Here is a 25,566-nt window from a genome sequence, read left to right as displayed (position 1 = left end):
ACTAAACTCCTGACATTATTAGACATGGCTCTAAATAATAATGAGAATAGCAATGAATGCCATCAAACAAGTGATACATTCAGGTCAGCACAGATTCCAACCTTAAGGAAAAGTGATTCCAGTTAACCAGTATGTACTATAATCTTTATGATATGGTTTCAAATTGTATTCTAAGGATGTTAAGGATCTGCAACATTTAGTTATTCTCCAGTTGATTAAAAAAAAAAAACTAGATCAGGGAAGTACTGGCTACCCAAATTAACCAGAAATATTAAATGTTATTTTACATTTGAGTTATAAAAAAAGACCAATTTATACTGGGCAACTTACTAATGACAATGACGATTTATGACTGCGGATATCCATTTTAATTAGGTTATTGCTTAAGGATCATAATTGGCCTGGAATCTTTTGGAAAATTTGTAGACTACTTATAAAGTTACATAAAATTGTGAAAAAATTGCATGCTTTAAAAACTTAGTATTTCCATCAAGCTTGTGGTCTAAAAAGAGTATGAATATAATAGCAAATGGATGTTTTTTTAATACAGTTTCTTGGTATTTACAGTAATTTTTTTTCTCTATTTGCTGTCCCATCAGTGTCAGCCATTTGGTTTTCTGTTTTTTTTCCCTCATCACAATCAGTACAATGAGGCATTGGTTCATCCTGTCAAACAATATGGAAAAGATAATTAGACTCAAAAATGTTTAATGTAAAAATTAAACAATAACTCAAGTATCTCAACAAACATCTTACAGAAAAACAATGCCAGGCAGAAAATAAGTGTTAACACTTATTTATGTTAACACTGTTACTTTGTGAAAGCACATAAAATATGTTTTACAAATAGAAAAAAATTTCAAAAACTTTTTTGACAAAACTTTGGCTAAACCATTCAAACTTTGATTAATTTAACCCCCAAACTAAAAAATGTTGTGTTAAGTAAAATGAAAAGACCCTGATGCTGGGAAAGATTGAGGGCAGGAGGAGTAGGGGATAACAGAGGATGAGATGGTTGGATGGCATCACTGACTCAATGGACATGAGTTTGGGTAAACTCCAGGAGTTGGTGATGGACAAGGAGGCCTGGCGTGTTGCGGTTCATGGGGTTGCAAAGAGTTGGACATGACTTGAGCGACTGAACTGAACTGAAGTTAAATGACTCTTAATAATTGCTATGATGCAATATATTTGGTTAGATATAGAACTTCTAGATAGAAGTTCAGAATTAAGCTCCTGAGTTATGTTTGTTATTTGCTTTGTGGGGGATACGTATGTCTTTCCACCTTCTGTTTCTCAAGTCTTCATTTATCTTCTTTGTCCTCTAAGGAATGTAAGTGTACTTTTTGTTTTCTGTTTACTTTTGTTTTGTTCCTTGGTTGCTGGGGAAGGGTCAGACACCTCCCTTGCTCTTGTTCTTCTAGGACCTCAGCTAATCAAATCAAAAGCTTAGTGGCAGGCACAGTGGCCATGGAAAGGTCCAGAGGCAATAGGCGAAAAATATACCTTGTATTAGGTAATACAGCATCCTGGCTTCAGCTAGAGCAAGAGAGAAAATCATAGAACCCACGAGCTTCAAAAAAGTGTTTTCTGACAGTCAAAACAAATAACCAAACAAAATACCTGTGGGACAGGTAATGATTCTGCTGTGTCATTGTTTGGAAGATTTTCATCATGCTTCGTAGAACAGGCCGAGCTCTCCTGTAAAAGCTGCAATGGAAAGAAGGTCAATGAAGTTAAATTAAATGAAGGAAAGGAACAGAAAATCTCACTTGAAATCTTCCCATTGGTATATGTCCTTCACTTTGAGACAAGCTGAAAGGTCAAGCGAGGGACAAAATGATCACAACATGACTGAGATCCCAGGGAGAGGGCAATTATTCACAGTCCATCTGGGGGTCTCAGTGATGCTTATGACAGACAGCTACTAAAAAAAAGCTCAATTCCAATGAAAAATTCTTTCTTTGCAAAATGTTTTAAAAAATAAAGAGTTGCGCAACTACTATATTGTATTATCCCTGATGTATCGAGACTATAAGATTTAAATATGTTTATGGTCTATATTATAGACCATGTCTATAATAACAATATTATTAAACAATAAACAGAGTTCTCCATAAAAAGTTCTTTTTCCTTTGCTTTGTGGGGACTTGGACCTTGCTCACCATGATTGCAGACCCCCCAAATTGTAATTCTCTACCGATTCCAAGTAAACACATTGCTGAAGACAAGTCTATCAGTCTGTCTGTTTTGGTCAGCATCAATCTGTCTAGCAAAAAATCTTCAACATCCTTAAAAAAGATTATATGTCTGCAAATAAGATTATATATTTCACTAGCCAGGATATCCCTTCTTACTTACTAGCTTCCATAGTCTTGAAGAAAATGACTTACTGGCAGCATATTCCAGTTGGCTTTCATTTTCATATTAACCAAGAGTTAAAATATTGAATTTCCCTTCCCTCCATCCCTCTTTCTTCCTTCTTTCTCAGTCAGCCTCTTTTCCCTCCTCTTTTCATCACTGCCTCTCAATTCTCCCTTCATCTCTGCCTTTTCTTCTCATCATTTTTTTTTAATCTTAAACACATTTTTAAAGTAAATTTCAAAACTGTTTAATGTAAGAATATGTACTTTTTAGTGGTATTTCTATAATTCTTTCCCTGTAGAAAATGTATAAAACAGAGACTGGGAGTCTAACAGTTCATGGCCACTGTGTAACTCTAACCTTGAACAGGTTAGTTTCTTTGATGTCAAACAAGGAGGATACCTAAGTTGGCTTTGAAATCTAACTTTCCATAGATTCTAGGAGTAGATGATTAAAGAAATTGTGTAGGATATTTCAGTTCAGTTCAGTTCAGTCGCTCAGTCGTGTCCGACTCTTTGCAACCCCATGAATTGCAGCATGCAAGGCCAATCTGTCCATCACCAACTCCCGGAGTCTACCCAAACCCATGTCCATCCAGTCGGTGATGCCATCCAACCATCTCATCCTCTGTCATCCCCTTCTCCTCCTGCCCCCAATCCTACCCAGCATTAGGGTCTTTTCCAATGAGTCAACCCTTCTCATGAGGTGCCCAAAGTATTGGAGTTTCAGCTTCAACATCAGACCTTCCAATGAACACCCAGGATTGATCTCCTTTAGGATGGACTGGTTGGATCTCCTTGCAGTCCAAGGGACTCTCAAGAGTCTTCTCCAACACCACAGTTCAAAAGCATCAATTCTTCGGCGCTCAGCTTTCTTCACCGTCCAACTCTCACATCCATACATGACCACTGGAAAAACCATAGCCTTGACTAGACGGACTTTTGTTGGCAAAGTAATGTCTCTGCTTTTAAATATGCTATCTAGGTTGGTCATAACCTTCCTTCCAAGGAGTAAGTGTCTTTTAATTTCATGGCTGCAATCACCATCAGCAGTGATTTTGGAGCCCAAAAAAATAAAGTCTGACACTGTTTCCACTGTTTCCCCATCTATTTCCCATGAAGTGATGGGACCAGATGCCATGATCTTAGTTTTATGAACGTTGAGCTTTCAGCCAACTTTTTCACTCTCCTCTTTCACCTTCATCAAGAGGCTCTTTAGTTCTTCTTCACTTTCTGCCATAAGGGTGGTGTCATCTGCATATCTGAGGTTAATGATATTTCTCCTGGCAATCTTGATTCCAGCTTGTGTTTCTTCCAGCCCAGCGTTTCTCATGATGTACTCTGCATATAAGTTAAATAAGCAGGGTGACAATATACAACCTTGACGTACTCCTTTTCCTATTTGGACCCAGTCTGTTGTTCCATGTCCAGTTCTAACTGTTGCTTCCTGACCTGCATACAGGTTTCTCAAGAGACAGGTCAGATGGTCTGGTATTCCCATCTCTTTCAGAATTTTCCACAGTTTATTGTGATCCACACAGTCAAAGGCTTTGGCATAGTCAATAAAGCAGAAATAGATGTTTTTCTGGCACTCTCTCGCTTTTTCGATGATCCAGCGGATCTTGGCAATTTGATCTCTGGTTCCTCTGCCTTTTCTAAAACCAGCTTGAACATCTGGAAGTTCACGGTTCACGTACTGCTGAAGCCTGGCTTGGAGAATTTTGAGCATTACTTTACTAGCATGTGAGATGAGTGCAATTGTGCGGTAGTTTGAGCATTCTTTGGCATTGCCTTTCTTTGGGATTGGAACGAAGACTGACCTCTTCCAGTCCTGTGGCCACTGCTGAGTTTTCCAGATTTGCTTGCATATCGAGTGCAGCACTTTCACAGCATCACCTTTGAGGATTTGAAATAGATCAACTGGAATTCCATCACCTCCACTAGCTTTGTTCATGTGGTGCTTTCTAAGGCCCACTTGACTTCACATTCCAGGATGTCTGGCTCTAGGTGAGTGATCACACCATCGTGATTATCTGGGTCGTGAAGATCTTTTTTGTACAGTTCTTCTGTGTATTCTTGCCACCTCTTCTTAATATCTTCTGCTTCTGTTAGGTCCATACCATTTCTGTCCTTTATCGAGCCCATCTTTGCATGAAATGTTCCTTTAGTAATGCTTAATTTTCTTGAAGAGATCTCTAGTCTTTCCCAATCTGTTGTTTTCCTCTATTTCTTTGCACTGATCGCTGAGGAAGGCTTTCTTATCTCTCCTTGCTATTTTTTGGAACTCTGCATTCAGATGGGAATATCTTTCCTTTTCTCCTTTGCTTTACGCTTCTCTTCTCTTCCAAGCTATCTGTAAGGCCTCCTCAGACAGCCATTTTGCTTTTTTGCATTTCTTTTCCATGGGGATTTTCTTGATCCCTGTCTCCTGTACAATATCACGAACTTCTGTCCATAGTTCATCAGGTACTCTGTCTATCACGTCTAGACCCTTAAATCTATTTGTCACTTCCACGGTATACTCATAAAGGATTTGATCTAGGTCATACCTGAATGGTCTAGTGGTTTTCCCTACTTTCTTCAATTTAAGTCTGAATTTGGCAATAAGCAGTTCATGATCTGAGCCACAGTCTGCTCCCGGTCTTGTCTTTGCTGACTGTATAGAGCTTCTCCATCTTTGGCTGCAAAGAATATAATCAATCTGATTTCGGTGTTGACCATCTGGTGATGTCCACGTGTAGAGTCTTCTCTTGTGTTGTTGGAATAGGGTGTTTGCTATTACCAGTGTGTTCTCGTGGCAAAACTCTATTAGCCTTTGTCCTGCTTCATTCTGTACTCCAAGGCCAAACTTGCCTGTTATGCCAGGTGTTTCTTGACTTCCTACTTTTGCATTCCAGTCCCCTATAATGAAAAGGACATCTTTTTTGGGTGTTAGTTCTAGAAGGTCTTGTAGGTCTTCATAGAATCGTTCAACTCCAGCTTCTTTGGCATTACTGGTTGGGGCAATTCAGATTTGAAAGCAAAAGTATTCTTACCTGCTCCCTATTATTACTCTACATGGCTCCTAACTGAACGTTCAGCATGTTACTTTACCCTTCGGTGTCTGTGTAGTATGCTCTCCCTTCTACACCTTCATAACAGTCCCTCTTCACTGTGAGATACTGAAGACCAGCTAGTTTCTTCGTTCCTAGCACATCATTTTCACCACTAGACAGGCTCATCACACTTTCACTAAAGGTACAGTGCATTAGAAACATTAACACTAAATGATTTTATATATATGTCTGATTCCTGAATATAGTGTAAGTTCCTTGAAGATAGACCCTACATTTTTCAGCTCTAGATCTCAGCTAGATGCCTATTAGATAGCAAATGGTCATATGCAGTCACTGAGTAAATAATAAATAAAAGGAATATTGGCTATGAAAATATTTTAGTCCTTTAGAATTTTCATAAGTACCTGAGTTTGTCAAATGATGAGATTTAGTTATATTTGATAAGAGCTCCAAAATGGTTGTACATAGCGCCTTCAAAATAAGTCTACAGTATATAGAGTAGTCAAAACTTTGAGTGCCTTAGTCCAAAGGATTTTAGGCAGCTACATGAGGAATCTTCTATATTAATTATTTTTTTTCTTTTTATGTTGTATGAGTTTGAGTTAGACCCAGAAACTAAAATTTCCCAGGAATATTACAATTATTTTGTTTTTATTGTAATAATACAGCTGACCTTTGTTTTTATTATACTTGCCTTCAGCCTTGGAGGGGGAAAAAACTAAAACAAATGTACAAAATCAAGCTCAAAATGCAGAAAATAACCTGCAGAGTGTAAGGCTTCTCAAAATATATTTTTGAATAGTGGAGTATATAAGTTACGTAAGTTTGAAGAAAACTTTACTTGAACATTAAACAATGGTATTTAAGGTAGTTCTTCTTAGAGTCTTTAACACAAAATTTCTTAAATCTTTGGTCTTGAATGATCTTCTTGCATAATCATATAGGGTGCTTTTTAAGTATAATACTCTTGGGTGATAATTCAGTCTTATGATATAGGGCTTGCATTTTTAATCAGCAATTCAAATAAACAGTGAAATTTGAAATCCACTTCTTTGTAATGTATAAATGCACTATAAATGTCTTAGGAGATATGATAGAACCATTTCCTAAATCCATTTGACCTCAAAATCATTGTTTGTGTGTGAGGTATTACTTGAGGTCATTGTCTTGAGAAAGATATCATAGGATTTATGGTGGAGTATGGTAAGCACAGCTGACTATTTGAGACAAGCCTTTGATCATCTGAAGAATGAAAACTTATTAAATTTCAACATTAAAGAAAATATTATGTGGCTGGAAGACAACTCTAACCTTTTTGATACTTTTATCTTACAATGAACACAACCTTTTAAGTTTATTTTTGTGTGTGTGCCTCACAGGCATTGTGGAAACTTTGTGAGATGGGGTTCATAAAATCCCTAGCGTTATTCAGAAAGGCAACAGATTTAAGCACTTCTGAAGGCACAAACCTTCAAAATACTCTCAATTAGATAAAATTCAACTTGATGAGTATTGTACCTATTTCTAGAAATTCAAGTAATAAAATATGGAGAATGATCAGGAAAGCCTGCACAGATTCAGCTACTTCAATGTGCAGCTCACTATTAATTATACAGGCAACCTAGCTGGGTCTGTAAATTATGAAATGGGATGAGCCATAAACATATCTTTATTAAAGTAATTACACACTCTTTCTCACATAGACATCTTCACCAACACCTCCAGAATGTTTTGTTTGTTTCTGTGCTTTGGGCAACAGATTACTATCTGACAAAATGTTATATTATGGCCAAAAAAGGAGGCAAAGTAATAACAAATTTAGTTCAGACAAGCCCCTTTATTTATTTACCTCTGTGTGGAAAAAATACATAATCCTACCATGTTGGTGCAGACTCTAATACTGGGGTATCCTTAACAATGGTCAGGATTCTTATTTTAATGGCTTGGGAGTCATGTATAAACAAATTTGAGTCCCAACTCCATCTCCTACTATCTTTATAAGAAAAAAAAAAAAAACTGTATTTTTTACTGGGGTATAGCCAATTAACAGTGTTATAATCTCAGCCACACTTATACCTGTATCCATCCTCCCCCAAACTCCCCTTCTATCCAGGCTGTCACATAACATTGAGCAGAGTTCACTGAGCTATACAGGAGGTCTTTGTTGGTTATCCATTTTAAATATGTCAGTGTGTACAAGTCTATTCTAAACTCCCTAACTATTCCTTCCCCCCAACATTGCCCTACCCCCATCCCCTGCAACTATAAGTTCATTCTCTGTAAGTCTCTTTCTGTTTTATAACTAAGTTCTTTGTATCATTTCTTTTTAGATTCCACATATAAGGGATGTCATATGAGCTTTCTCCTTCTCTGGCTTACTTCACTCAGTATGATAATCCCTAGGCCCATCCATCTTGCTGCAAATGGCATTACTTCATTATTTTTATTTTATTTATTTATTTATTTATTTTTTGGAGCATAGCACCTGTTTTTTTTTTTTTTTTAAATAAATTTATTTATTTTAGTTGGGGGCTAATTACTTTACAATATTGTAATAGTTTTTGCCATACATTGACATGAATCAGCCATGGGTTTACATGTGTTCCCCTTCTTGGACCCCCCACCCACCTCCCTCCCCATCCCATCCCTCTGGGTCATCCCATTGCCCCGGCCCTGAGCCCTTGTCTCATGCATCGAACATGGAATGGTGTTCTGTTTCACATATGATAATATACATGTTTCAATGCTATTCTCCCAGAACGTCCCACCCTCACCTTCTCCCTCAGAGTCCATAAAATTGTTCTATGCATCTGTGTCTCTTATTCTGTCTCGCATATAGGGTTATCGTTACCATCTTTCAAATTCCATATATATGCATTAGTATACTGTATTGTTGTTTTTCTTTCTGGCTTACTTCACTCTGTATAATGGGCTCCAGTTTCATCCATCTCAGTAGAATCGATTCAAATGTATTTTTTTAATGGCTGAGTAATATTCCATTGTGTATATGTACCACAGCTTCCTTATCCATTCGTCAGCTGATGGACATCTAGGTTGCTTCCATGTCCTGGCTATTGTAAACAGTGCTGCGATGAACATTGGGGTACACGCGTCTCTTTCAATTCTGGTTTCCTCGGTGTGTATGCCCAGCAGTGGGATTGCTGGGTCATATGGCAGTTCTATTCCCGGTTTTTTAAGGAATCTCCACACTGTTCTCCATAGTGGCTGTACTAGTTTGCATTCCCACCAACAGTGTAAGAGGGTTCCCTTTTCTCCACACCCTCTCCAGCATTTATTGCTTGTAGACTTTTGGATAGCAGCCATTCTGACTGGTGTGAAATGATACCTCATTGTGGTTTTGATTTGCATTTCTCTAATAATGAGTGATGTTGACCATCTTTTCATGTGTTTGTTAGCCATCTGTATGTCTTCTTTGGAGCCATCTGTATGTCTTCATTATTTTTAAAGGCTGAGTAATATTCCAATATCTTTGATAATGAGCTTTGAGGTTTCTGATATTTTGAGGTTTCTTTGATATTTTACTGGTTCCAAATAGGAAAAGGAGTACATCAAGGCTGCATATTGTCACCCTGCTTATTTAACTTATATGCAGAGTACATCATGAGAAACGCTGGGCTGGAAGAAACACAAGCTGGAATCAAGATCGTCGGGAGAAATATCAGTAACCTCAGATATGCAGATGACACCACCCTTATGGCAGAAAGTGAAGAACTAAAGAGCCTCTTGATGAAGGTGAAAGAGGAGAGTGAAAAAGTTGGCTGAAAGCTCAACGTTCAGAAAACTAAGATCATGGCATCTGGTCCCATCACTTCATGGGAAATAGATGGGGAAACAGTGGAAACAGTGTCAGACTTTATTTTTTTGGGGCTCCAAAATCACTGCTGATGGTGATTGCAGCCATGAAATTAAAAGATGCTTACTCCTTGGAAGGAAGGTTATGACCAACCTAGATAGCATATTTAAAAGCAGAGACATTGCCAACAAAGGTCCGTCTAGTCAAGGCTATGGTTTTTCCAGTGGTCATGTATGGATGTGAGAGTTGGACGGTGAAGAAAGCTGAGCGCCGAAGAATTGATGCTTTTGAACTGTGGTGTTGGAGAAGACTCTTGAGAGTCCCTTGGACTGCAAGAAGATCCAACCAGTCCATCCTAAAGGAGATCAATCCTGGGTGTTCATTGGAAGGACTGATGTGGAAGCTGAAACTCCAATACTCTGGCCACCTCATGCAAAGAGCTGACTCATTGGAAAAGACCCTAATGCTGGGAAGGACTGGGGGCAGGAGGAGAAGGGGACAACAGAGGATGAGATGGTTGGATGGCATCAATGACTCGATGGACATGGGTTTGGGTAAACTCCGGGAGTTGGTGATGGACAGGGAGGCCTGGCGTGCTGCTATTCATGGGGTTGCAAAGAGTCGGACACGACTGAGCGACTGAACTGAACTTGATATTTTACAGAAAAATAAGATTAAACACCAATAACAAATTTTGACATCAGAACAAATAAACCAACAAGCAAAATCCACTGCTAGTTTCAGCAATATTTCAGAGAAGGAATAACATTTTAATACTAATATATATAAAGGATCAAATAGCTAAAGAAATTATTTTTGAGAAACAGAGAGAAAGAGAGAGAGAGAGAGATTGGTTCATAGAAAATCCACTAATATTCTGTTCTTTGATATTAAATGTCAGTTTTCTACATTCCTGTACTGTTGAAAACTTCATGACAGGCCAGTAGTTGTTAGTGAAATGGTGGATGGGAAATACCAATTTGACTTCACTTTTCCTTCATTTGTGAAATGGGGATAATGATGCATACATCAAAATTTCTGACATCAAGTGAAATGATTTAATGAAGGTAACTCGGCTAGGTGAATGGAGTAAAGAGTCCATCAGGGTTAGAATTCCTTTAGCTATTATTTGGTGTGTACACTTGGGAAAGTTACTTTATCTTAAGGAGGTTCTGATTCCTTATCTGTAGGGTGGGCAAAATGATCCTTACCTGACAGGAGTTTTGATAAAATAAAATTTATACAATGGTTTCTAAAGGAGTATTTTGCATGTATTAGATGCTCAATTAGGCTTAGTTCTTACCCTTTCTTTCCCTTCCTAAGCTTTTTCCTTCTGTCAAAATTTCTCCATTTTGTTGACAAATATTTGTACCAGAATAGAAACACAGCTATTCAGTCATTTTAATTTTCAGTCCTGGTGTCAACATAATGACCCTGGTCATTGGATGATCTTGACATTGCCAAAGAATGTGTGGCTGTCCTTGATCCTTTCCTGTTTATGATTTAACAGGGCAGGAAAAATGTCAGATTAACCAACAACCCATCTTCCTTGAGAAATCTTAACCTTGGAGAATGCCTTTATCCTTCCTGAATTTTCATTTGTTTTTGTTTTCCTCCTCAAGGCAGAATCAGCAGATCAATCTAACCAACTTAAGGATTCAGGTGCTTCAGAAGGTTTTCTTTACGGAACGTTCACATCTTTGGCTTCAGTGTAAAGATCCCATTTAGAAAATATGGAAATAAAATTGTATATTTAGAGTGACCTTTTTTAAAGGGCACCGTGAGTAAAATTACTCGGTAATTCTGTTGCATCGGCATTCATTTTGTGTTGTTAAGCGGCCTTCAAGGGCCTGAAGCTGACACTGGCCAGCAGAGCCCTCCTCCAGTGCATTCCCTAGATAGCAGCCCGCAGACCCACAAGGGAGTACAAGGTCCTAATGGAACTGCTCCAGTGCTGCCGGGAATAACAGTTCCTCCTGTTTCTCAGGTCCTTCTGCTTGGGAGACCCTTAGGTAGGAACCCTGTGAAGCTTACTGAAACTCTGCTACTGCTCCTTTCAGTTTGAATTGGCCGATGCAGCCTACCCTGGAACCTCAAGCCCTCCACCACACCAGCCCTAACAAAGGCATATGCCCCAGGTCCTGCTGCTTCCATTTGGCCTTGACACTGTGTGGCTCAAGGAGGAATGCCTTGCGTTCCTCCAGGACCTGTGATTAGCAAACCTCTGTATTTCAGTTTCCCTGAGCTTGAGGTCTTTCCTGAACCTGAGGGCACCATCTGATACCTAGGGCTTTAAATGTTAACAAAAACCACAACAGGCACTATGATAGAGTAAAAAAACTACTGGAAAGCCTGAAAAAGAAAAGCCTCTTTTGCATTTTGTTTATTTTAAATTACACTCCATTCTCCCTCTGAAATAAATAATAAAATAAGAATTAGAGCAGATGAGATGATTTATCAGAGATTCATTTAAAGTCTTCTCTGGGTTTTAATCTCTGATTCTGTTGATTATAGTAACTTTGTTAATGGTATTGAGCACTTGGTTCTACTTCACAAGAGGGATTAGTTTTGTCCCTTATGACCTTTCTGTATACATTAAAAGAACTCAAAATACTTAATACAAATGCATAACTGGGCAACCTGAAATTCTACCGAGAAAAAATACATCTGACAGTTAAAAGGTCCAATTCATTCTTCATATTTAATTAATATCTGGGACAAGCTGGGGGCTAAAAACAAGCATGATTTTCAGAATATATAAAAGGAAAAATGGAATTAAGTATCAAGTTTTTAAGAAACATTGGCTAAATTTTTCTCTTGTGCAACTTTTGAGTATGAAATTTTTTTTTAATTTATTACAAAATGATACTTTAGTACTGTTTTAATATTTAAAAAGGCAGAAACTGGAAGAAGTTCAAAGATTAAAAATGGAATTCTGAATCAAGATGATGGTAGTTAGTGGAGGAACAGTGGCCTGGGAGGGAGGCAGGGTCCAACACTGATGTCCTCGGTTACCAGGCTCCTCCAGGCAAGTTGCATTCCCTCTCTGAACCATAATTCATTCATTACATGAAATAGTTAAAATTTGGAAACAGGAAGCCCTAACTTCATCATTTTAGATATTTTGGAAAACTATTTAAAAGCATCTGTTATGATTTGCATTTTGTTTGGTTCTGAAGGAAATATCAATACTTTTATGTCTGTCCTCAAATTGCCTATTATCTAATGCAAAATGAGAACCTTATACATATAATCAACATGCAAGAGGGATTGTGATACGGGATAAAACACGTGTATGAACCAAGCACTATGGAGACCCAGAGGAGAAAACCATTTTGTCTTAGGGAAGGTAAGAGGGGTCAAAGAGTTATCAACAAGATTAAGCTCTGTATTTACACATCACTGTTTGACCAATTTCCTTGTAATAATTATTAACATGCTTCTTAGGCTATCTATATTTACCAAATTATAAGTTACCCATTATTCTTATGGTTTCTATATGACATCTGGTTAAGAAATCATAATTAAGTTTACATTTTGCATGCTTTAAATTAAGATGTTATAGGAGGGTAAACATGGAAATCTATTATCTAATGTAAAAAGCAGAAATTTATTCTAAAGACCTTAGGTAACTATCTATCCTTCTCATATAATCTGGAGGCATGCCTGTTCCTTCTTAAAAAAAAAAAACCACAGGAGTACAATGAAGAATGCCTATTATGAAGCCAACCTCTTCAGATGGTCTGATGGAACGTAGCCCAGAATGACAATGGTGTATGGTCGCTCAGTCCAATTACAGCAGGGCATTGACTCTCCTAGAAAATTTTTGTTAACGTAGTGTCTGCCAACAATTCATCAGGGCATCAAATGTCACACAATGAATATTGGATATAATTGTAAACTAGAACTTTTAAAATCTCTGCCAGAATTGTTTTAACATGAAAATGCTGGCATAAGTTTCTACTAGCAGCTCTAGATTTATTTCCTACACATTTTATGCTCTCATTTTCCTAGACAATGCTTTGCTGTTGAATAAACTCCCTTTAGTCAGGGACTTGCAGGCAGGTGCAACAGCAAGACTCTGAGCAAGGAGTACTTACAATGCTAAATATAAGCCATTGTTGCCTTTCATTTCCTCAGCACATTAAGAAAAGTTAAGTGTGCTATCTAGAGGAGTCAGATGTGTTATAAAACACATTTACACTGAGTAGTAAGTCTTATTCCTTTTGTGAAAATAAACATAAACTGCTCAGTATCTTTAATTCTTGATATGCTATTAAACAATATGAGGCACATTTGTAAACTGCAGGAAAATGGGATAAAGCAGGTACATCCTTTGCTTTCTCACTGTGACTACAAAATTCTCATTATAGCAAAACTGCTTTCAAGGGAACTTAAACATTCCCCCAAACTTGTAGTCCAATATGTTGTTAAGCTTTTGTGGATCCATTTCAAGTTTTCTACATCCACTAACAAAAGGGCCAACAAATCCAGAAGCCATTTTCCTAGGTGGCCCTGCCTGGTTGGATAGGGCAGAAAGTAGAACACATCTAAGAATATGCATGGGCCCTAATTCAAAGATGAGGACCTTGTCCATATAAGATATTAAGACCATGAATATAAAAACTGCAGAGTAAATTCAGACTGAACTAATAAGGACATCCATAATAAAACCAAACACTGTATATTTAATCTCTATGACTACAATCATCATGATAAACCTATAAGAAATAAACATTAAAGATCTCAAGAATGTTTAACGGGAAATATTGATGGAAGAAAATCTAGGAGGGTTTATTCAAACAACACACATTCCTGGTCTGTGCCCTAGATCTACTGATTAATAATCTGTGGGAGTAGAGCCTTATTATAAGCAGTTGATTTGAAAATAGTTGATCTGAATTTTATAGAAAAGGGATCTGAATAACAAAAACACTTGCCAATAAGTGACATAGGAAAATAGGAAAACAGCACAGTGGTAATTTCCAGGTTTTTTCTAGTATGTTATTTAGTCTTGGGTATGACCAACAGAAAGCAAAATGAATCACCTTTGCTATTTATTTACTAAGAAATTGCATGTGCTCCCATCAGCACTCAATGAGGTTGCTGATCATCATATAATCCTGGAATAGAAAGAGACGATCTCATGATAGCTCTTTTCCTCTACTCTAAGGCTTCATTTCCTGACTACATCACAGAATGGTTGTTTTTCATTATTTAATCATATAATATACCATGTCTTCTATTCCATGCTAATTCTATTTTCAGAAAATTTTCATTGAGTTCACTTTAATATTTGACTGAAATATTCACCATTTTATAGCTGTTTCCATCAGTTGCATCTGGATCTGCCCTAAGAGTGAATCAGACTAGGTTTTTTAATGATGGCTGTTCTGACTGATGTAAGGTGTTCAAGCCGGTTTTAGAAAAGGCAGAGGAACCAGAGATCAAATTGCCAACATCCGCTGGATCATCGAAAAAGCAAGAGAATTCCAGAAAACCATTATTTCTCCTTTATTGACTATGCCAAAGCCTTTGACTGTGTGGATCACAATAAACTGTGGAAAATTCTGAAAGAGATGGGAATACCAGACCACCGGACCTGCCTCTTGAGAAACCTGTACGCAGGTCAGGAAGCAACAGTTAGAACTGGACATGGAACAACAGACTGGTTCCAAATAGGAAAAGGAGTATGTCAAGGCTGTATATTGTCACCCTGCTTATTTAGCTTATATGCAGAATACATCATGAGAAACGCTGGGCTGGAAGAAGCACAAACTGGAATCAAGATTGCCAGGATAAATATCAATAACCTCAGATATGCAGATGACACCACCCTTATGGCAGAAAGTGAAGAAGAAGTAAAGAGCCTCTTGATAAAAGTGAAAGAGGAGAGTGAAAAAGTTGGCTTAAAGCTCAACATTCAGAAAACTAAGATCATGGCATCCGGTCCCATCACTTCATGAGAAATAGATGGGGAAACAGTGGCTGACTTAATTTTTGGGGGGCTCCAAAATCACTGCAGATGGTGATTGCAGCTATGAAATTAAAAGACACTTACTCCTCGGAAGGAAAGTTATGACCAACCAAGACAGCATATTGAAAAGCACAGACATTACTTTGCCAACAAAGGTCCGTCTAGTCAAGGCTATGGTTTTTCCAGTGGTCATGTATGGATGTGAGAGTTGGATTATAAAGAAAGCTGAGCTCAGAAGAATTGATGCTTTTGAAGTGTGGTGTTGGAGAAGACTCTTGAGAGTCCCTTGGACTGCAACGAGATCCAACCAGTCCATCCTAAAGGAGATCAGTCCTGAATATTCATTGGAAGGACTGATGCTGAAGCTGAAACTCCAATACTTTGGCCTCCAATACTGATGCAAAGAGCTGACTCATTGGAAAAGACCCTGATGCTGGGAAAGATTGAGGGCAGGGGGAGAAGGGGATGACAGAGTAGTTGGATGGCATCACTGACTCAATGGGCATGGGTTTAGGTGGACTCCGGGAGTTGGTGATGGACAGGAACGCCTGGTGTGCTGCGGTTCATGGGGTCGCAAAGAGTTGGACACGACTGAATGACTGAACTGAACTGGTAATTCATTGTGATTTTTATTTTCTGTAATAATTAGTGATGCTGAGCATCTTTTCATGTGCCTATTGGCCATATGTATATCTTCTTTGGAGAAATGCCTATTTCGTTCTTCTGCCCATTTTTCAATTAGGCTTTTTTTTTTTTTTTTTTCAGGTTATTGCATTATATGAACTGTTCATACATTTTGGAAATTAAGCCTGGTTGGTGGCATTATTTGCAAGTAATTTCTCCTGGTCAGTAAGTTGTACTTTGCTTTATGGTTTCCTTTCCTGCACAAAAGTTTGCAAGTTTGATTAGGTCCTGTTTGTTAATTTTTGTTTTTATTTCTATTGTCTTTGGAGACTGATCTTAGAAAACACTGGTACAATTTATGTCAGAGAATATTTTGCCTATATTCTAAGAGTTTTATGGTGTCATGTCTCATAATTAAGTCTATGAGCCATTTTGAGTTTATTTTAGTGTATGGTGTGAGGGTGTGTTCTATCTTCATTGATTTACATTTGGCTGTCCCGCTTTATCAATACCACTTGCTGAAGAGACTGTCTTACTCCATTGTATTTTCTTGTTCTTTGTAGAAGATTGATTGACTATAGATCGCTTCCCAAGTGGCTCAGTGGTAAAGAATCTGCCTGTAATACAGGAGATGTGAGTTCAATCTCTGGGTCAGGAAGTTCCTCTAGAGAAGGAAATGGCAACCCACTCCAGTATTCTTGCCTGGGAAATCCCATGGACAGAGGAGCCTGGAGGGCCACGTGCACGAGGTGGCAAAAGAGTCAGACACTTTGGGGTTCTGTATTCTGTTCTGTTGATCCAAATTTAATGTCAATACCTTGATGTTTGGATTACTATCCTTTTGTGGTGGGCTTCCCTGGTGGCTCAGTGGTAAAGAATCTGGTGAAGAGACACAGGTAAAGAGCCAGGTGGGCTATATAGTCCATGGGGTCGAAAAGACTGAGATACAATTTAGTGATGAAACAACAACAACCTTTGTAGCATTGTCTGAAATCTGGGAGGGTTATGCAACATTATTTATAATATCCAAGACATGAAGACAACCTAAGTTTCTAGATGAATAAAGAAAGTGTTACATAGAGAGGAACATATATGTATATGAATATTATTCAGACATAAAATGGGAATTCTGCCATTTGTGACAACATGGATAAACACTGAAATACAAAGAAAAAATATTAAAATCAAGAAGGGAAAATCTACAGATAACATATACGGGAATCCTCATAAGTTTATCAGCTGAATTTTCAGCAGAAACTCTGCAGGCCAGAAGGGAGTGGCAGGATATATTTAAAGTGATGCTATTATTAATCAAAAGAAAGCCAAAGTAGCCATATTAATTTCAGACAAAGCCAGCTTCAGAGCAAGAAAAATATCAGGGATAAAGAGGAACATCTATATAATAATAGAGGGGTCAATTCTACAAAAAAAAACCAAACATAACAATTCTTAACAAAAAAACATCTAACAACAGATTGTCAAGATATATGAGACAAAGCTGATAGAACTGCAAGGAGAAACAGAACTGAACCACTACCACCGATGAAAGTTTCAACACTGTCTATCAATAGTGGACATATCAAGTGAGCAGAAAATCTCCAAAAATAGAGTTGACCTGAAGAACACTACAAATCAAATGGATCTAACTGATATTTATGGAATACTTCATCAAACAAGAATAAAATACAGATTCTTCTCAAGGTAACATGGAACATCAGACAGACTGCATTTGAACAAATGTAGAGTATGCCATCAGACTGTAATGGAACTAAATGACAGATTACAGAAAGATAGCTGGTTGCTGTATGGAACTCTGAACTATTGCTAAATTACTCTGTAAACCTTAAGTGGTATTTAAAAATACCTGCTATCTTTTAGAAAGACACCATTAAGAAAATGTAAAGACAAGAAACATCCTGAGGGAAGAGAAATATTTTCAAATCATATATCTGGTAAAGGATATATATCCAGAATATGTAAGGAATCTTGCTACTTAATACCAAGAAGACAGACAACCCCAATAAACATGGGGAAAATATCTGAATAGACATTTCACCAAAGAAAATATGTGAATTGCTAATAAGTATATAAAAATATGCTCAAATTTTTAACCATTTGGAAATTAACAATTAAGCCTGGAATGAAATTTGATTTCAGACTCCCTAGAATTTTATTTTTAAGCAAAAATTCAGACAATAACAAGTGGTGACAAAGATGTAGAGAAAATGGAAGTCTCATAATTGCTAATTAAGATGTAGAATGGTGCAGCCACTTTGAAAATGTCTGTTTCTTAAAAAGTTAAAGTATTTACAAGATCCCATTCTACTTCTGGGTATCTACTCAAGAAAAAGATGTTTATGTAAATGTTCATGGTATCATTAATTCATAATAGCCAAAAAGTGGAAAAAATACAAAAGTTATAAGCTGGTGAATGGATAAGGAAAATGTGATAAATCCATACAATGGATTCTATTCAGAATAAAAAAGAGCAAACTACTGAAATATACTATAATATAGATGAACCTCAAAGTCATTATGCTACATGAAAGAAAGGAATGCAAAATGCCACATGCTATATGATCAATCTATAAAATCTATGGAAAAGGCAAATCTATAACCAATAGAAACTAGGTTACTGGTTGTTTTTATAGAGATTAACTGTAAAAAAAAGGCATGTGGGATCTTACTAGGAAGATCGAAATCTCTTAAAACTGGCCTGTGGTAATGGTTGCAAAACTTGGTAAATTAAATAAATGAATAACTTAAATATACACTTAAAATCTGTGATTTTTACAGAATGCAAATTGTTTTTAAAAACTGTCATTTTTTTCCACAAGCAATTAGCTCCAGTGTGCTAATTTTTGTTCATTCTAGTTATTAAGAGAGCACAAATTTCTCCTGTTAAGGAGCAAATGGACAAAAATTAAAATTTCTCCTGTAGTAGTTCATTTTATTTGAGAATAAAACTATAATTGTTTCAGTCAACCAAGATGAAAATAGAGACTCATATTAGACTTCATCCTTATTCTTGTATCTTTGCTTGAACGCACAATTCTGGGGATTTCTCATTCTAATATTCTGTTTATTTCATGCTTTCAATTATTTGTTATTGGCTTCATTCAGATCCCTATTTTATCTTACCTTTTATTATTTAAAAAAAATCCTCATTGTGTAGTTTCTAGATTTTTGAATTTCATAGAACAGAAAAACACACTAAACAGAAAAGAAATGGAAATAAATTTTCCAACTATTAATTTTGTCAAGTAAGGCCACCAAAATTAAAATTTAAGAATTACAATTAAGAACTAAAGAGCCTCTTGATGAAAGTGAAAGAGGAGAGTGAAAAAGTTGGCTTAAAGCTCAACATTCAGAAAACTAAGATCATGGCATCTGGTCCCATCACTTCATGGCAAATAGATGGGGAAACAGTGGCTGACTTTATTTTTCTGGGCTCCAAAATCACTGCAGATGTTGATTACAGCCATGAAATTAAAAGATACGTACTCCTTGGAGGGAAAGTTATGACCAACCTCTACAGCATATTGACAAGCAGAGACATTACTTTGTCAACAAAGGTCTGTCTAGTCAAGGCTATGGTTTTTCCAATGGTCATGTGTGGATGTGAGAGTTGGACTATAAAGAAAGCTGAGCACCGAAGAATTGATGCTTTTGAAGTGTGGTGTTGGAGAAGACTCTTGAGAGTCCCTTGGGCTGCAAGGAGTTCCAACCAGTTCATCCTCAAGGAGATCAGTCCTTGGTGTTCATTGGTAGGACTGATGTTGAAGCTGAAACTCTAATACTTTGGCCACCTGATGTGAAGAGCTGACTCATCTGAAAAGACCCTGATGCTGGGAAAGATTGAGGGCAGGAGGAGAAGAGGATGACAGAGGATGAGATGGTTGGATGTCATCACCGTCTCAATGTATATGGGTTTAGGTGGACTCCGGGAGTTGGTGATGGACAGGGAGGCCTGGCATGCTACGATTCATGGGGTCACAAAGAGTCGGACACGACTGAGCGACTGAACTGAACTGAACCATATATTTTCTCTCTGTAGAAAACTAAGTAGCACTGATGAATTTCTAATTAAAGTCTTTTATAAAAAAGCAGTGAAAATACTTAAAAATACACATGAAATATACAACACATAAATGTGAAAAAATACTTGTATTAGGTTCTCCAGGGAAACAGAACTAATAGAATATATACATAGATGTATAAGAGATTTTTTTTTTTAATGGGAAATGGCTCATGCTATTATGGAAGATGAGACATGCCATGATATGCACTCTCTAAGCTGGTGAATCAGGAGAGCTGGTGGCATAAAATTCAGTCCAAGTCTGAAGGGCTGAGAATTGGGGTGAGTGACCTGTTGGTGTTAAGTCCCTGAGTTGGAAGGCTCCACAAACAGGAGCTCTGATGTCTGAAGGCTGAAGAAGATATATGGCCCAGCTTAAAGGGAAGAGAAATTATGCTTCCTCCATCTTTTTGTTCAGTTTGGGCCTTCTAGGGATTAGATGATGCCTGCCATGTTTATGAGGGAAGATCTGTTAGTCTACTAATTCAAATGTTAATCTCTTCTGGAAATGCCCTGTCAGACATACCCAGAATTAATATTTTACCAACTCTCTGGTCATCCCTGAGCTCAGTCACTTTGATGCATAAAACTAACTATCATGAGGCCACTTCTTGTCAACCTGGCACAGAGATGCACTTCTTTACTCATATTCAGTCTCCAAACAAAGACAATAAGAAGGTTATATTTTTGCCAAACATGTTAAAACTATCCTTCCTACAACAGAAAATGCAGCAATCCATTTACCAGAAGAGGAAGTAAATTTCTTATTTTTCCTTTATGAAATTATGTTTTGATACCTTATTTGGATATTTAATTAAAGCAATTCAAATTGAAGCTTGAATCTCCAGCTTGTTAGAATCAAGTTGAAGCTATTTTCACGTTGCTGTATTGAAATGGAAGGAATGCATTGCATGATATTTAACACAAGTCAGAATATTATGGGTGAATTTGGACAAGCTGAGTAAGGGTAGTTCTCATAGATCCAAAGAGCCCCTCACCTTTTCCTGTAAAGTGGAGAAAGTCATCAGAATTATTCTCTTACTATCGGTGAAAGCTGGAAAGGAACTATAGAGCTTTCGATGATTAAGATTAATTATACTCTGAGTACTGTAGCTTGGGGAGATGATGGTATACTCGCTCTCTCATGGAAAGCTTAGCTATGGACAAAATCGCACATCAGCTTCCTGATCAATTTCACAGCCCTGCTGCTCTTAGATTTGGTTGCAAAATAAACAGAGGGTTCTGGGATGGATCGCCTCTATCTACTATCAAAAGTTACATCATAGACTTTCATAGCTACCATTACAGAGCCTCATTTAGGCATTGCTGTCTCTCAAATGTGAAACTCTATTACTAAACAACATACTAATTGGAAAGTGTTGTCAGTTCCATGTTTAAAAAATAAAAAGTTACCTTTCGTCCCCTTTACTTAGAATTTACTGAAGAATTTTTCAAAATCTTTCCTTTTAAAAGCTCCTGAGATGATTTTAAGAATCATGTACATATGAGATACATTGTTAGTAAAACTAGCCTGCATATTAGAATTACCTGGTCATCAGTATTTTATAAAAATCCCCCATATGATACTATAGTGAAGATATGGCTAAGAACCACTGATCTAGAATTGGAAAAAAGATATTCACAGTAGTCTCACTCACTCCTACTGCTTACACCTGGCTTATTTCACTCCCTTATGTTATTCTCTTGGCCTTTAAATGTAACTGAGCCTACACACTATAAATATTGAGCACTCTCTGCACTAGAAAGTATGGGTTCTTGGAAGTAGAGGCTTCAAAGACTAAAATCTAGGGAACTGGGATCAGGTTAGAGAGAGAGCATTCATGCTGGTACAGATGGAGGAAGCTTTTTGAAGCAACCCAGTTGGGACCTCCACCAAGGTAGTAGCTGCTTATGCCACTTACTGAAGGGAGATGAGCTACTAGTGACAAGGAAGGGCAACAAAAATAAGTGGAACAAACAAACAACAACAAAGAGTTTATACCTCTCTCTGGACAAGAAAAGCAGACCAAAATACTGCTTTGAGGAATCTTTGCAAAACACATAGAACTTTCTTTTCAAGGTTTGCCCTCAACGGGAATATTTTGTTTGTTAAGTTTGATCAAGTTCTGGTTCTTCTGTTCTTTCAGATGTTTTGGCCACTTCATTACATGAACAATTTGCTCAAGGCACAGGTATACCAGGAAAAAAAGCAACTGAATCCCTCCTAATCCAAGGGCTCGGAGCAGGACATTTAAGGATCAAGCCTGAGCATTACCCTTAAGGGTGCAGGCCAGAAGCTTCCAAAATTCTAATTTGTTTTAAAGTTTTTTTGTTTTTTTTTTTTCAGTTGAGATAGCATTGGCATGTAACATTGTATTGGTTTTAGGTATGCAACATAATGATTTGATACATGTATATACTGCAAAATGATTTTTACATAGGTTTAGGAAACTGTATCAAGAAAAAACGGCCTTAAAATTAATCCAGTGGTCTTATCTCTTCACTGGACATAAACATGTGAAAATCTTAACTATATCCCTGCGTGCTAAGTCACTTCAGTTGTGTCTGACTCTTTGTGACCCTATGGACAGTAGTCTTTCAGGCTCCTCTGTCCATGGGATTCTTTAGGCAAGAATACTGGAGTGGGTTGCCATGCCCTGGGGGATCTTCCCAACCCAGGGATCAAATCTGTGTCCCTTATTTCTCCTGCATTGGCAGCCAGGTTCTTTACCTCTAGTGCTACCTGAGAAGCCCATATCCCTAATTCAAACCAAACTCCTTATCTTGGGAACCCAGTGCCCCTCCTACTTAAGTCCCAAATTATCTTAGCCACACATCCCACCATTTTCTGTTTGATACTCTCTACTCATACTCTGATGTTTTCTTGTCTCTGTATATTGACTCACACTGTCAGAGACCTATCTGTTCTTCAAACTATAGCAAAAATAGTCCTTCCTTCCCCAAACCTTCTTGACTTCTTCTTCCCTTGGAAGTAAATTGCAGAATTTCTACTTCTCATTAACCTTATATTCTAAATTTTTGGTTTTGAACATGTTTCAACATACAAAGATGTGAAAGCCAAATTGCTGAGAAATTAGTATTTCTAAATTTACTTTGGCAGTCAATAGAGGAAAAAGAGATTGACTTGGTTAACTTGTTTCTATTCTGCCTTATTTCCTTTGCTATCACCTGATTTCTTTTTCCGTCATGAATAGTTTCAGCAGACACTTTCCATTTTGTCAACTAGATTAAAGGCTATCTTTGAATATATTAAATACAACTGACATTTGCCGTTTTTCAAGCCCAGATATGACAAATCTGTAATTGTGCCAAAGTTCCAGAGTTAACATTTCATTACACTTTTTAGAGTAAAAGCACAGAGTACAAATTCCTCATTTCCTGTTATCATTTGAAGGGTAAAAATTTCCCTTCCTCTATTGTAATATTTCTGTAATTCAAGGTTTATTTGCTTTATGGGGAGAATACTATTGAATCACATTCTTTGTTTGGAGTTGTGTTTGCTTTTAATATTTTAACAGCTTCCTGTCATGTGACTGGGAATGACCACCTTATCTCTCTGGCAATTCAAGTTTATGAAAGTGAAAGTCAGTCGTGTCCCACTCTTTGCGATCCCATGGACTGTCCATGGAATTCTCCAGGCCAGAATACTGGAGTGGATAGCCATTCCCTTCTCCAGAAGATCTTCATATTCCTAATTGTCTGATTACACCTCTTAGTGGAATAAACACATGATTCATATCCAAAGAACATCTGCATTTTCAAATGAAAAGTACAATGTGTAGATAGCAGAAGTGAAAGAAAAGTGTTAGCTGCTTACTCATGTCTGACTCTTTGTGACCCCATGACTGTAGCCCACCCAGCTCCTCTGTCCATGGAATTCTACAGGCAAAAATACTGGGGTGGGTAACCATTCCCTTCTCCAGGGGATCGTCCCAACCCAGGAATCGAACCTGGGCCTCCTGCATTGCAGACAGATTCTTTACCATCTTAGCTACTAGGGAAGTCCTTAGATAGTAGATATTACACATAAATAGACAGCTTCGTGGTAGCATAAACTAGGATTTTTAAAATGCTTATGTCCTGTCTTTGTTTTCATGTTGAATGTTGTTAAAAACATTTAAAATTAATCTTACAATTTGAGTGTCGCACTCAGGGGTACTGAGTAGAACCTCTTCCCTTGTAGTGTCAATTTGTGCAGTTTCTTTGACTTCAGTAGTGATTTCTTGAGGCTGGAGAGAAAGAGAACATTAAGAGGGAAATAGTTTCATCAAAGAGTTCCTAATACTTTTGTAAAACATGCTATAATGGCAACCTCACACTCAAAGAAAAAGAATAACATGAAAATGTGTATATATCAGAGACCTTAACTGTACCTTAAATATTAACTATGAAATTGAATGAAATAATTTATATTCAATTTTGTATGAGTGCTGTCCAATAGGACTACTTTCCTACTGCAAATGTTTATTTCTTGCATAATAAACTTTTAAGGATTCTGAGTTTTCAAAAAAACAGGAATCCTATCTTTCCTCTTTATTTTAACCTTGTATCTGTCTGGGAAATAATAAGTACACATCTTATTTTCTTAATAGGAAATATGATATTTTTTAAAACATCTCACTGTAAGTTACAAAAAGAATTATGTTGACTCCAATGCTTCACCTACCAATGAAATACTGTTTTCTACCTCAAGAAACCCTACATATTGCTCTAAATTTCTTTGTGCTGCTTTCTACACAGAAATGCCAGTGCACATGATCCAAACTAGGTCATCAGAACCCTCATTTTTGGAACTAAATACTGACTAGATTAAAAAGAGGCTATATATAGGTATATTAATTTCAGTAAGTTTACTTGTCCAAGTTGTTTCTACAATGAGACACTTCTTATGGTTCACATTCCCAGTCTTCTGAAGAAGCCTTTGTTTCTGTCCATCCCCAACTTTGTTACTTCTGCCTTCTCCCAGATAGTATGAGCTCCTGATGTTCTACCATTAAAATCTCCTTCATTTAATTTGGTAAGGGTCAATATTTATTGCTTGTAAACACAGAGACGTGAATGTTACTGGGAGTCAATTCAACAAAATAAAACTGTCAGAACAACATAAGGGCTGAGATAGAAACCATTTGCTATTGAAACCAACAGGAAGGAAAACTAACCCAGCTAGATAAGCTGTAAAAAATAACACAAGTTCACCAGTGATGGAGATTGCATTTAAGAGTAGGTATTCAATATTTTCCTTAAAATATAAATATGCCCATATTGAAAAATGTTAATGTTTGTTAATTATATTTTCTTATGCAAATATTGTACATTTATGAAAATGCTTCCAGATTTTGGTGGTGAGGTTTAGGTAAGAAATATGAGCAGAATAAAAGCTTTTGTCTATCTACCTATCTATTTTTGTAGGCCTTGGCTAACTTGGACAAGATATAAAAGGGGCTTCAATTACTATTAAGTTCACAAAGAGCAGGTGGGAAGAATGACAGTGCAATTTTCCTCCTCAATAAGTTTGCCAAAGTCTACCCTTGTGCTCATATATTTCACAACTGGGTTGCCTGGTTTGTCAACTTCTGCATCTGTTTACAAAAGTTATTTTAACTTGCTTCAGGAAAGAAAATTACATAAATTAA

General features: G+C 37.2%; 1 protein-coding gene across 3 annotated transcripts in view; it reads right to left on the bottom strand.

The window, feature by feature from the left end:
- Positions 1–345: 345 nt before the first annotated feature.
- The window catches only part of LUZP2 (leucine zipper protein 2), a 487,881-nt gene continuing 462,660 nt past the window's right edge, over positions 346–25,566 (bottom strand). For all 3 annotated transcript variants that reach the window (XM_081536540.1, XM_081536541.1, XM_081536542.1), the window contains 3 exons: positions 24,067–24,162; positions 1,624–1,710; positions 346–666 (listed from right to left, as the gene is read on the bottom strand). In XM_081536540.1, the coding sequence (XP_081392666.1) occupies positions 562–666; positions 1,624–1,710; positions 24,067–24,162 (288 nt within the window). In that variant the 3' untranslated portion in view covers positions 346–561. The remainder of the gene's footprint in view (positions 667–1,623; positions 1,711–24,066; positions 24,163–25,566) is intronic.

Source organism: Giraffa tippelskirchi, chromosome 10 (genome assembly GCF_054371585.1).
Source record: "Giraffa tippelskirchi isolate mGirTip1 chromosome 10, T2T-mGirTip1v1.2.pri, whole genome shotgun sequence".
NCBI lineage: Eukaryota > Metazoa > Chordata > Mammalia > Artiodactyla > Giraffidae > Giraffa > Giraffa tippelskirchi.
Note: the sequence above shows the minus strand (reverse complement) of the source record. Positions and strands in the feature narration are given on the sequence as shown.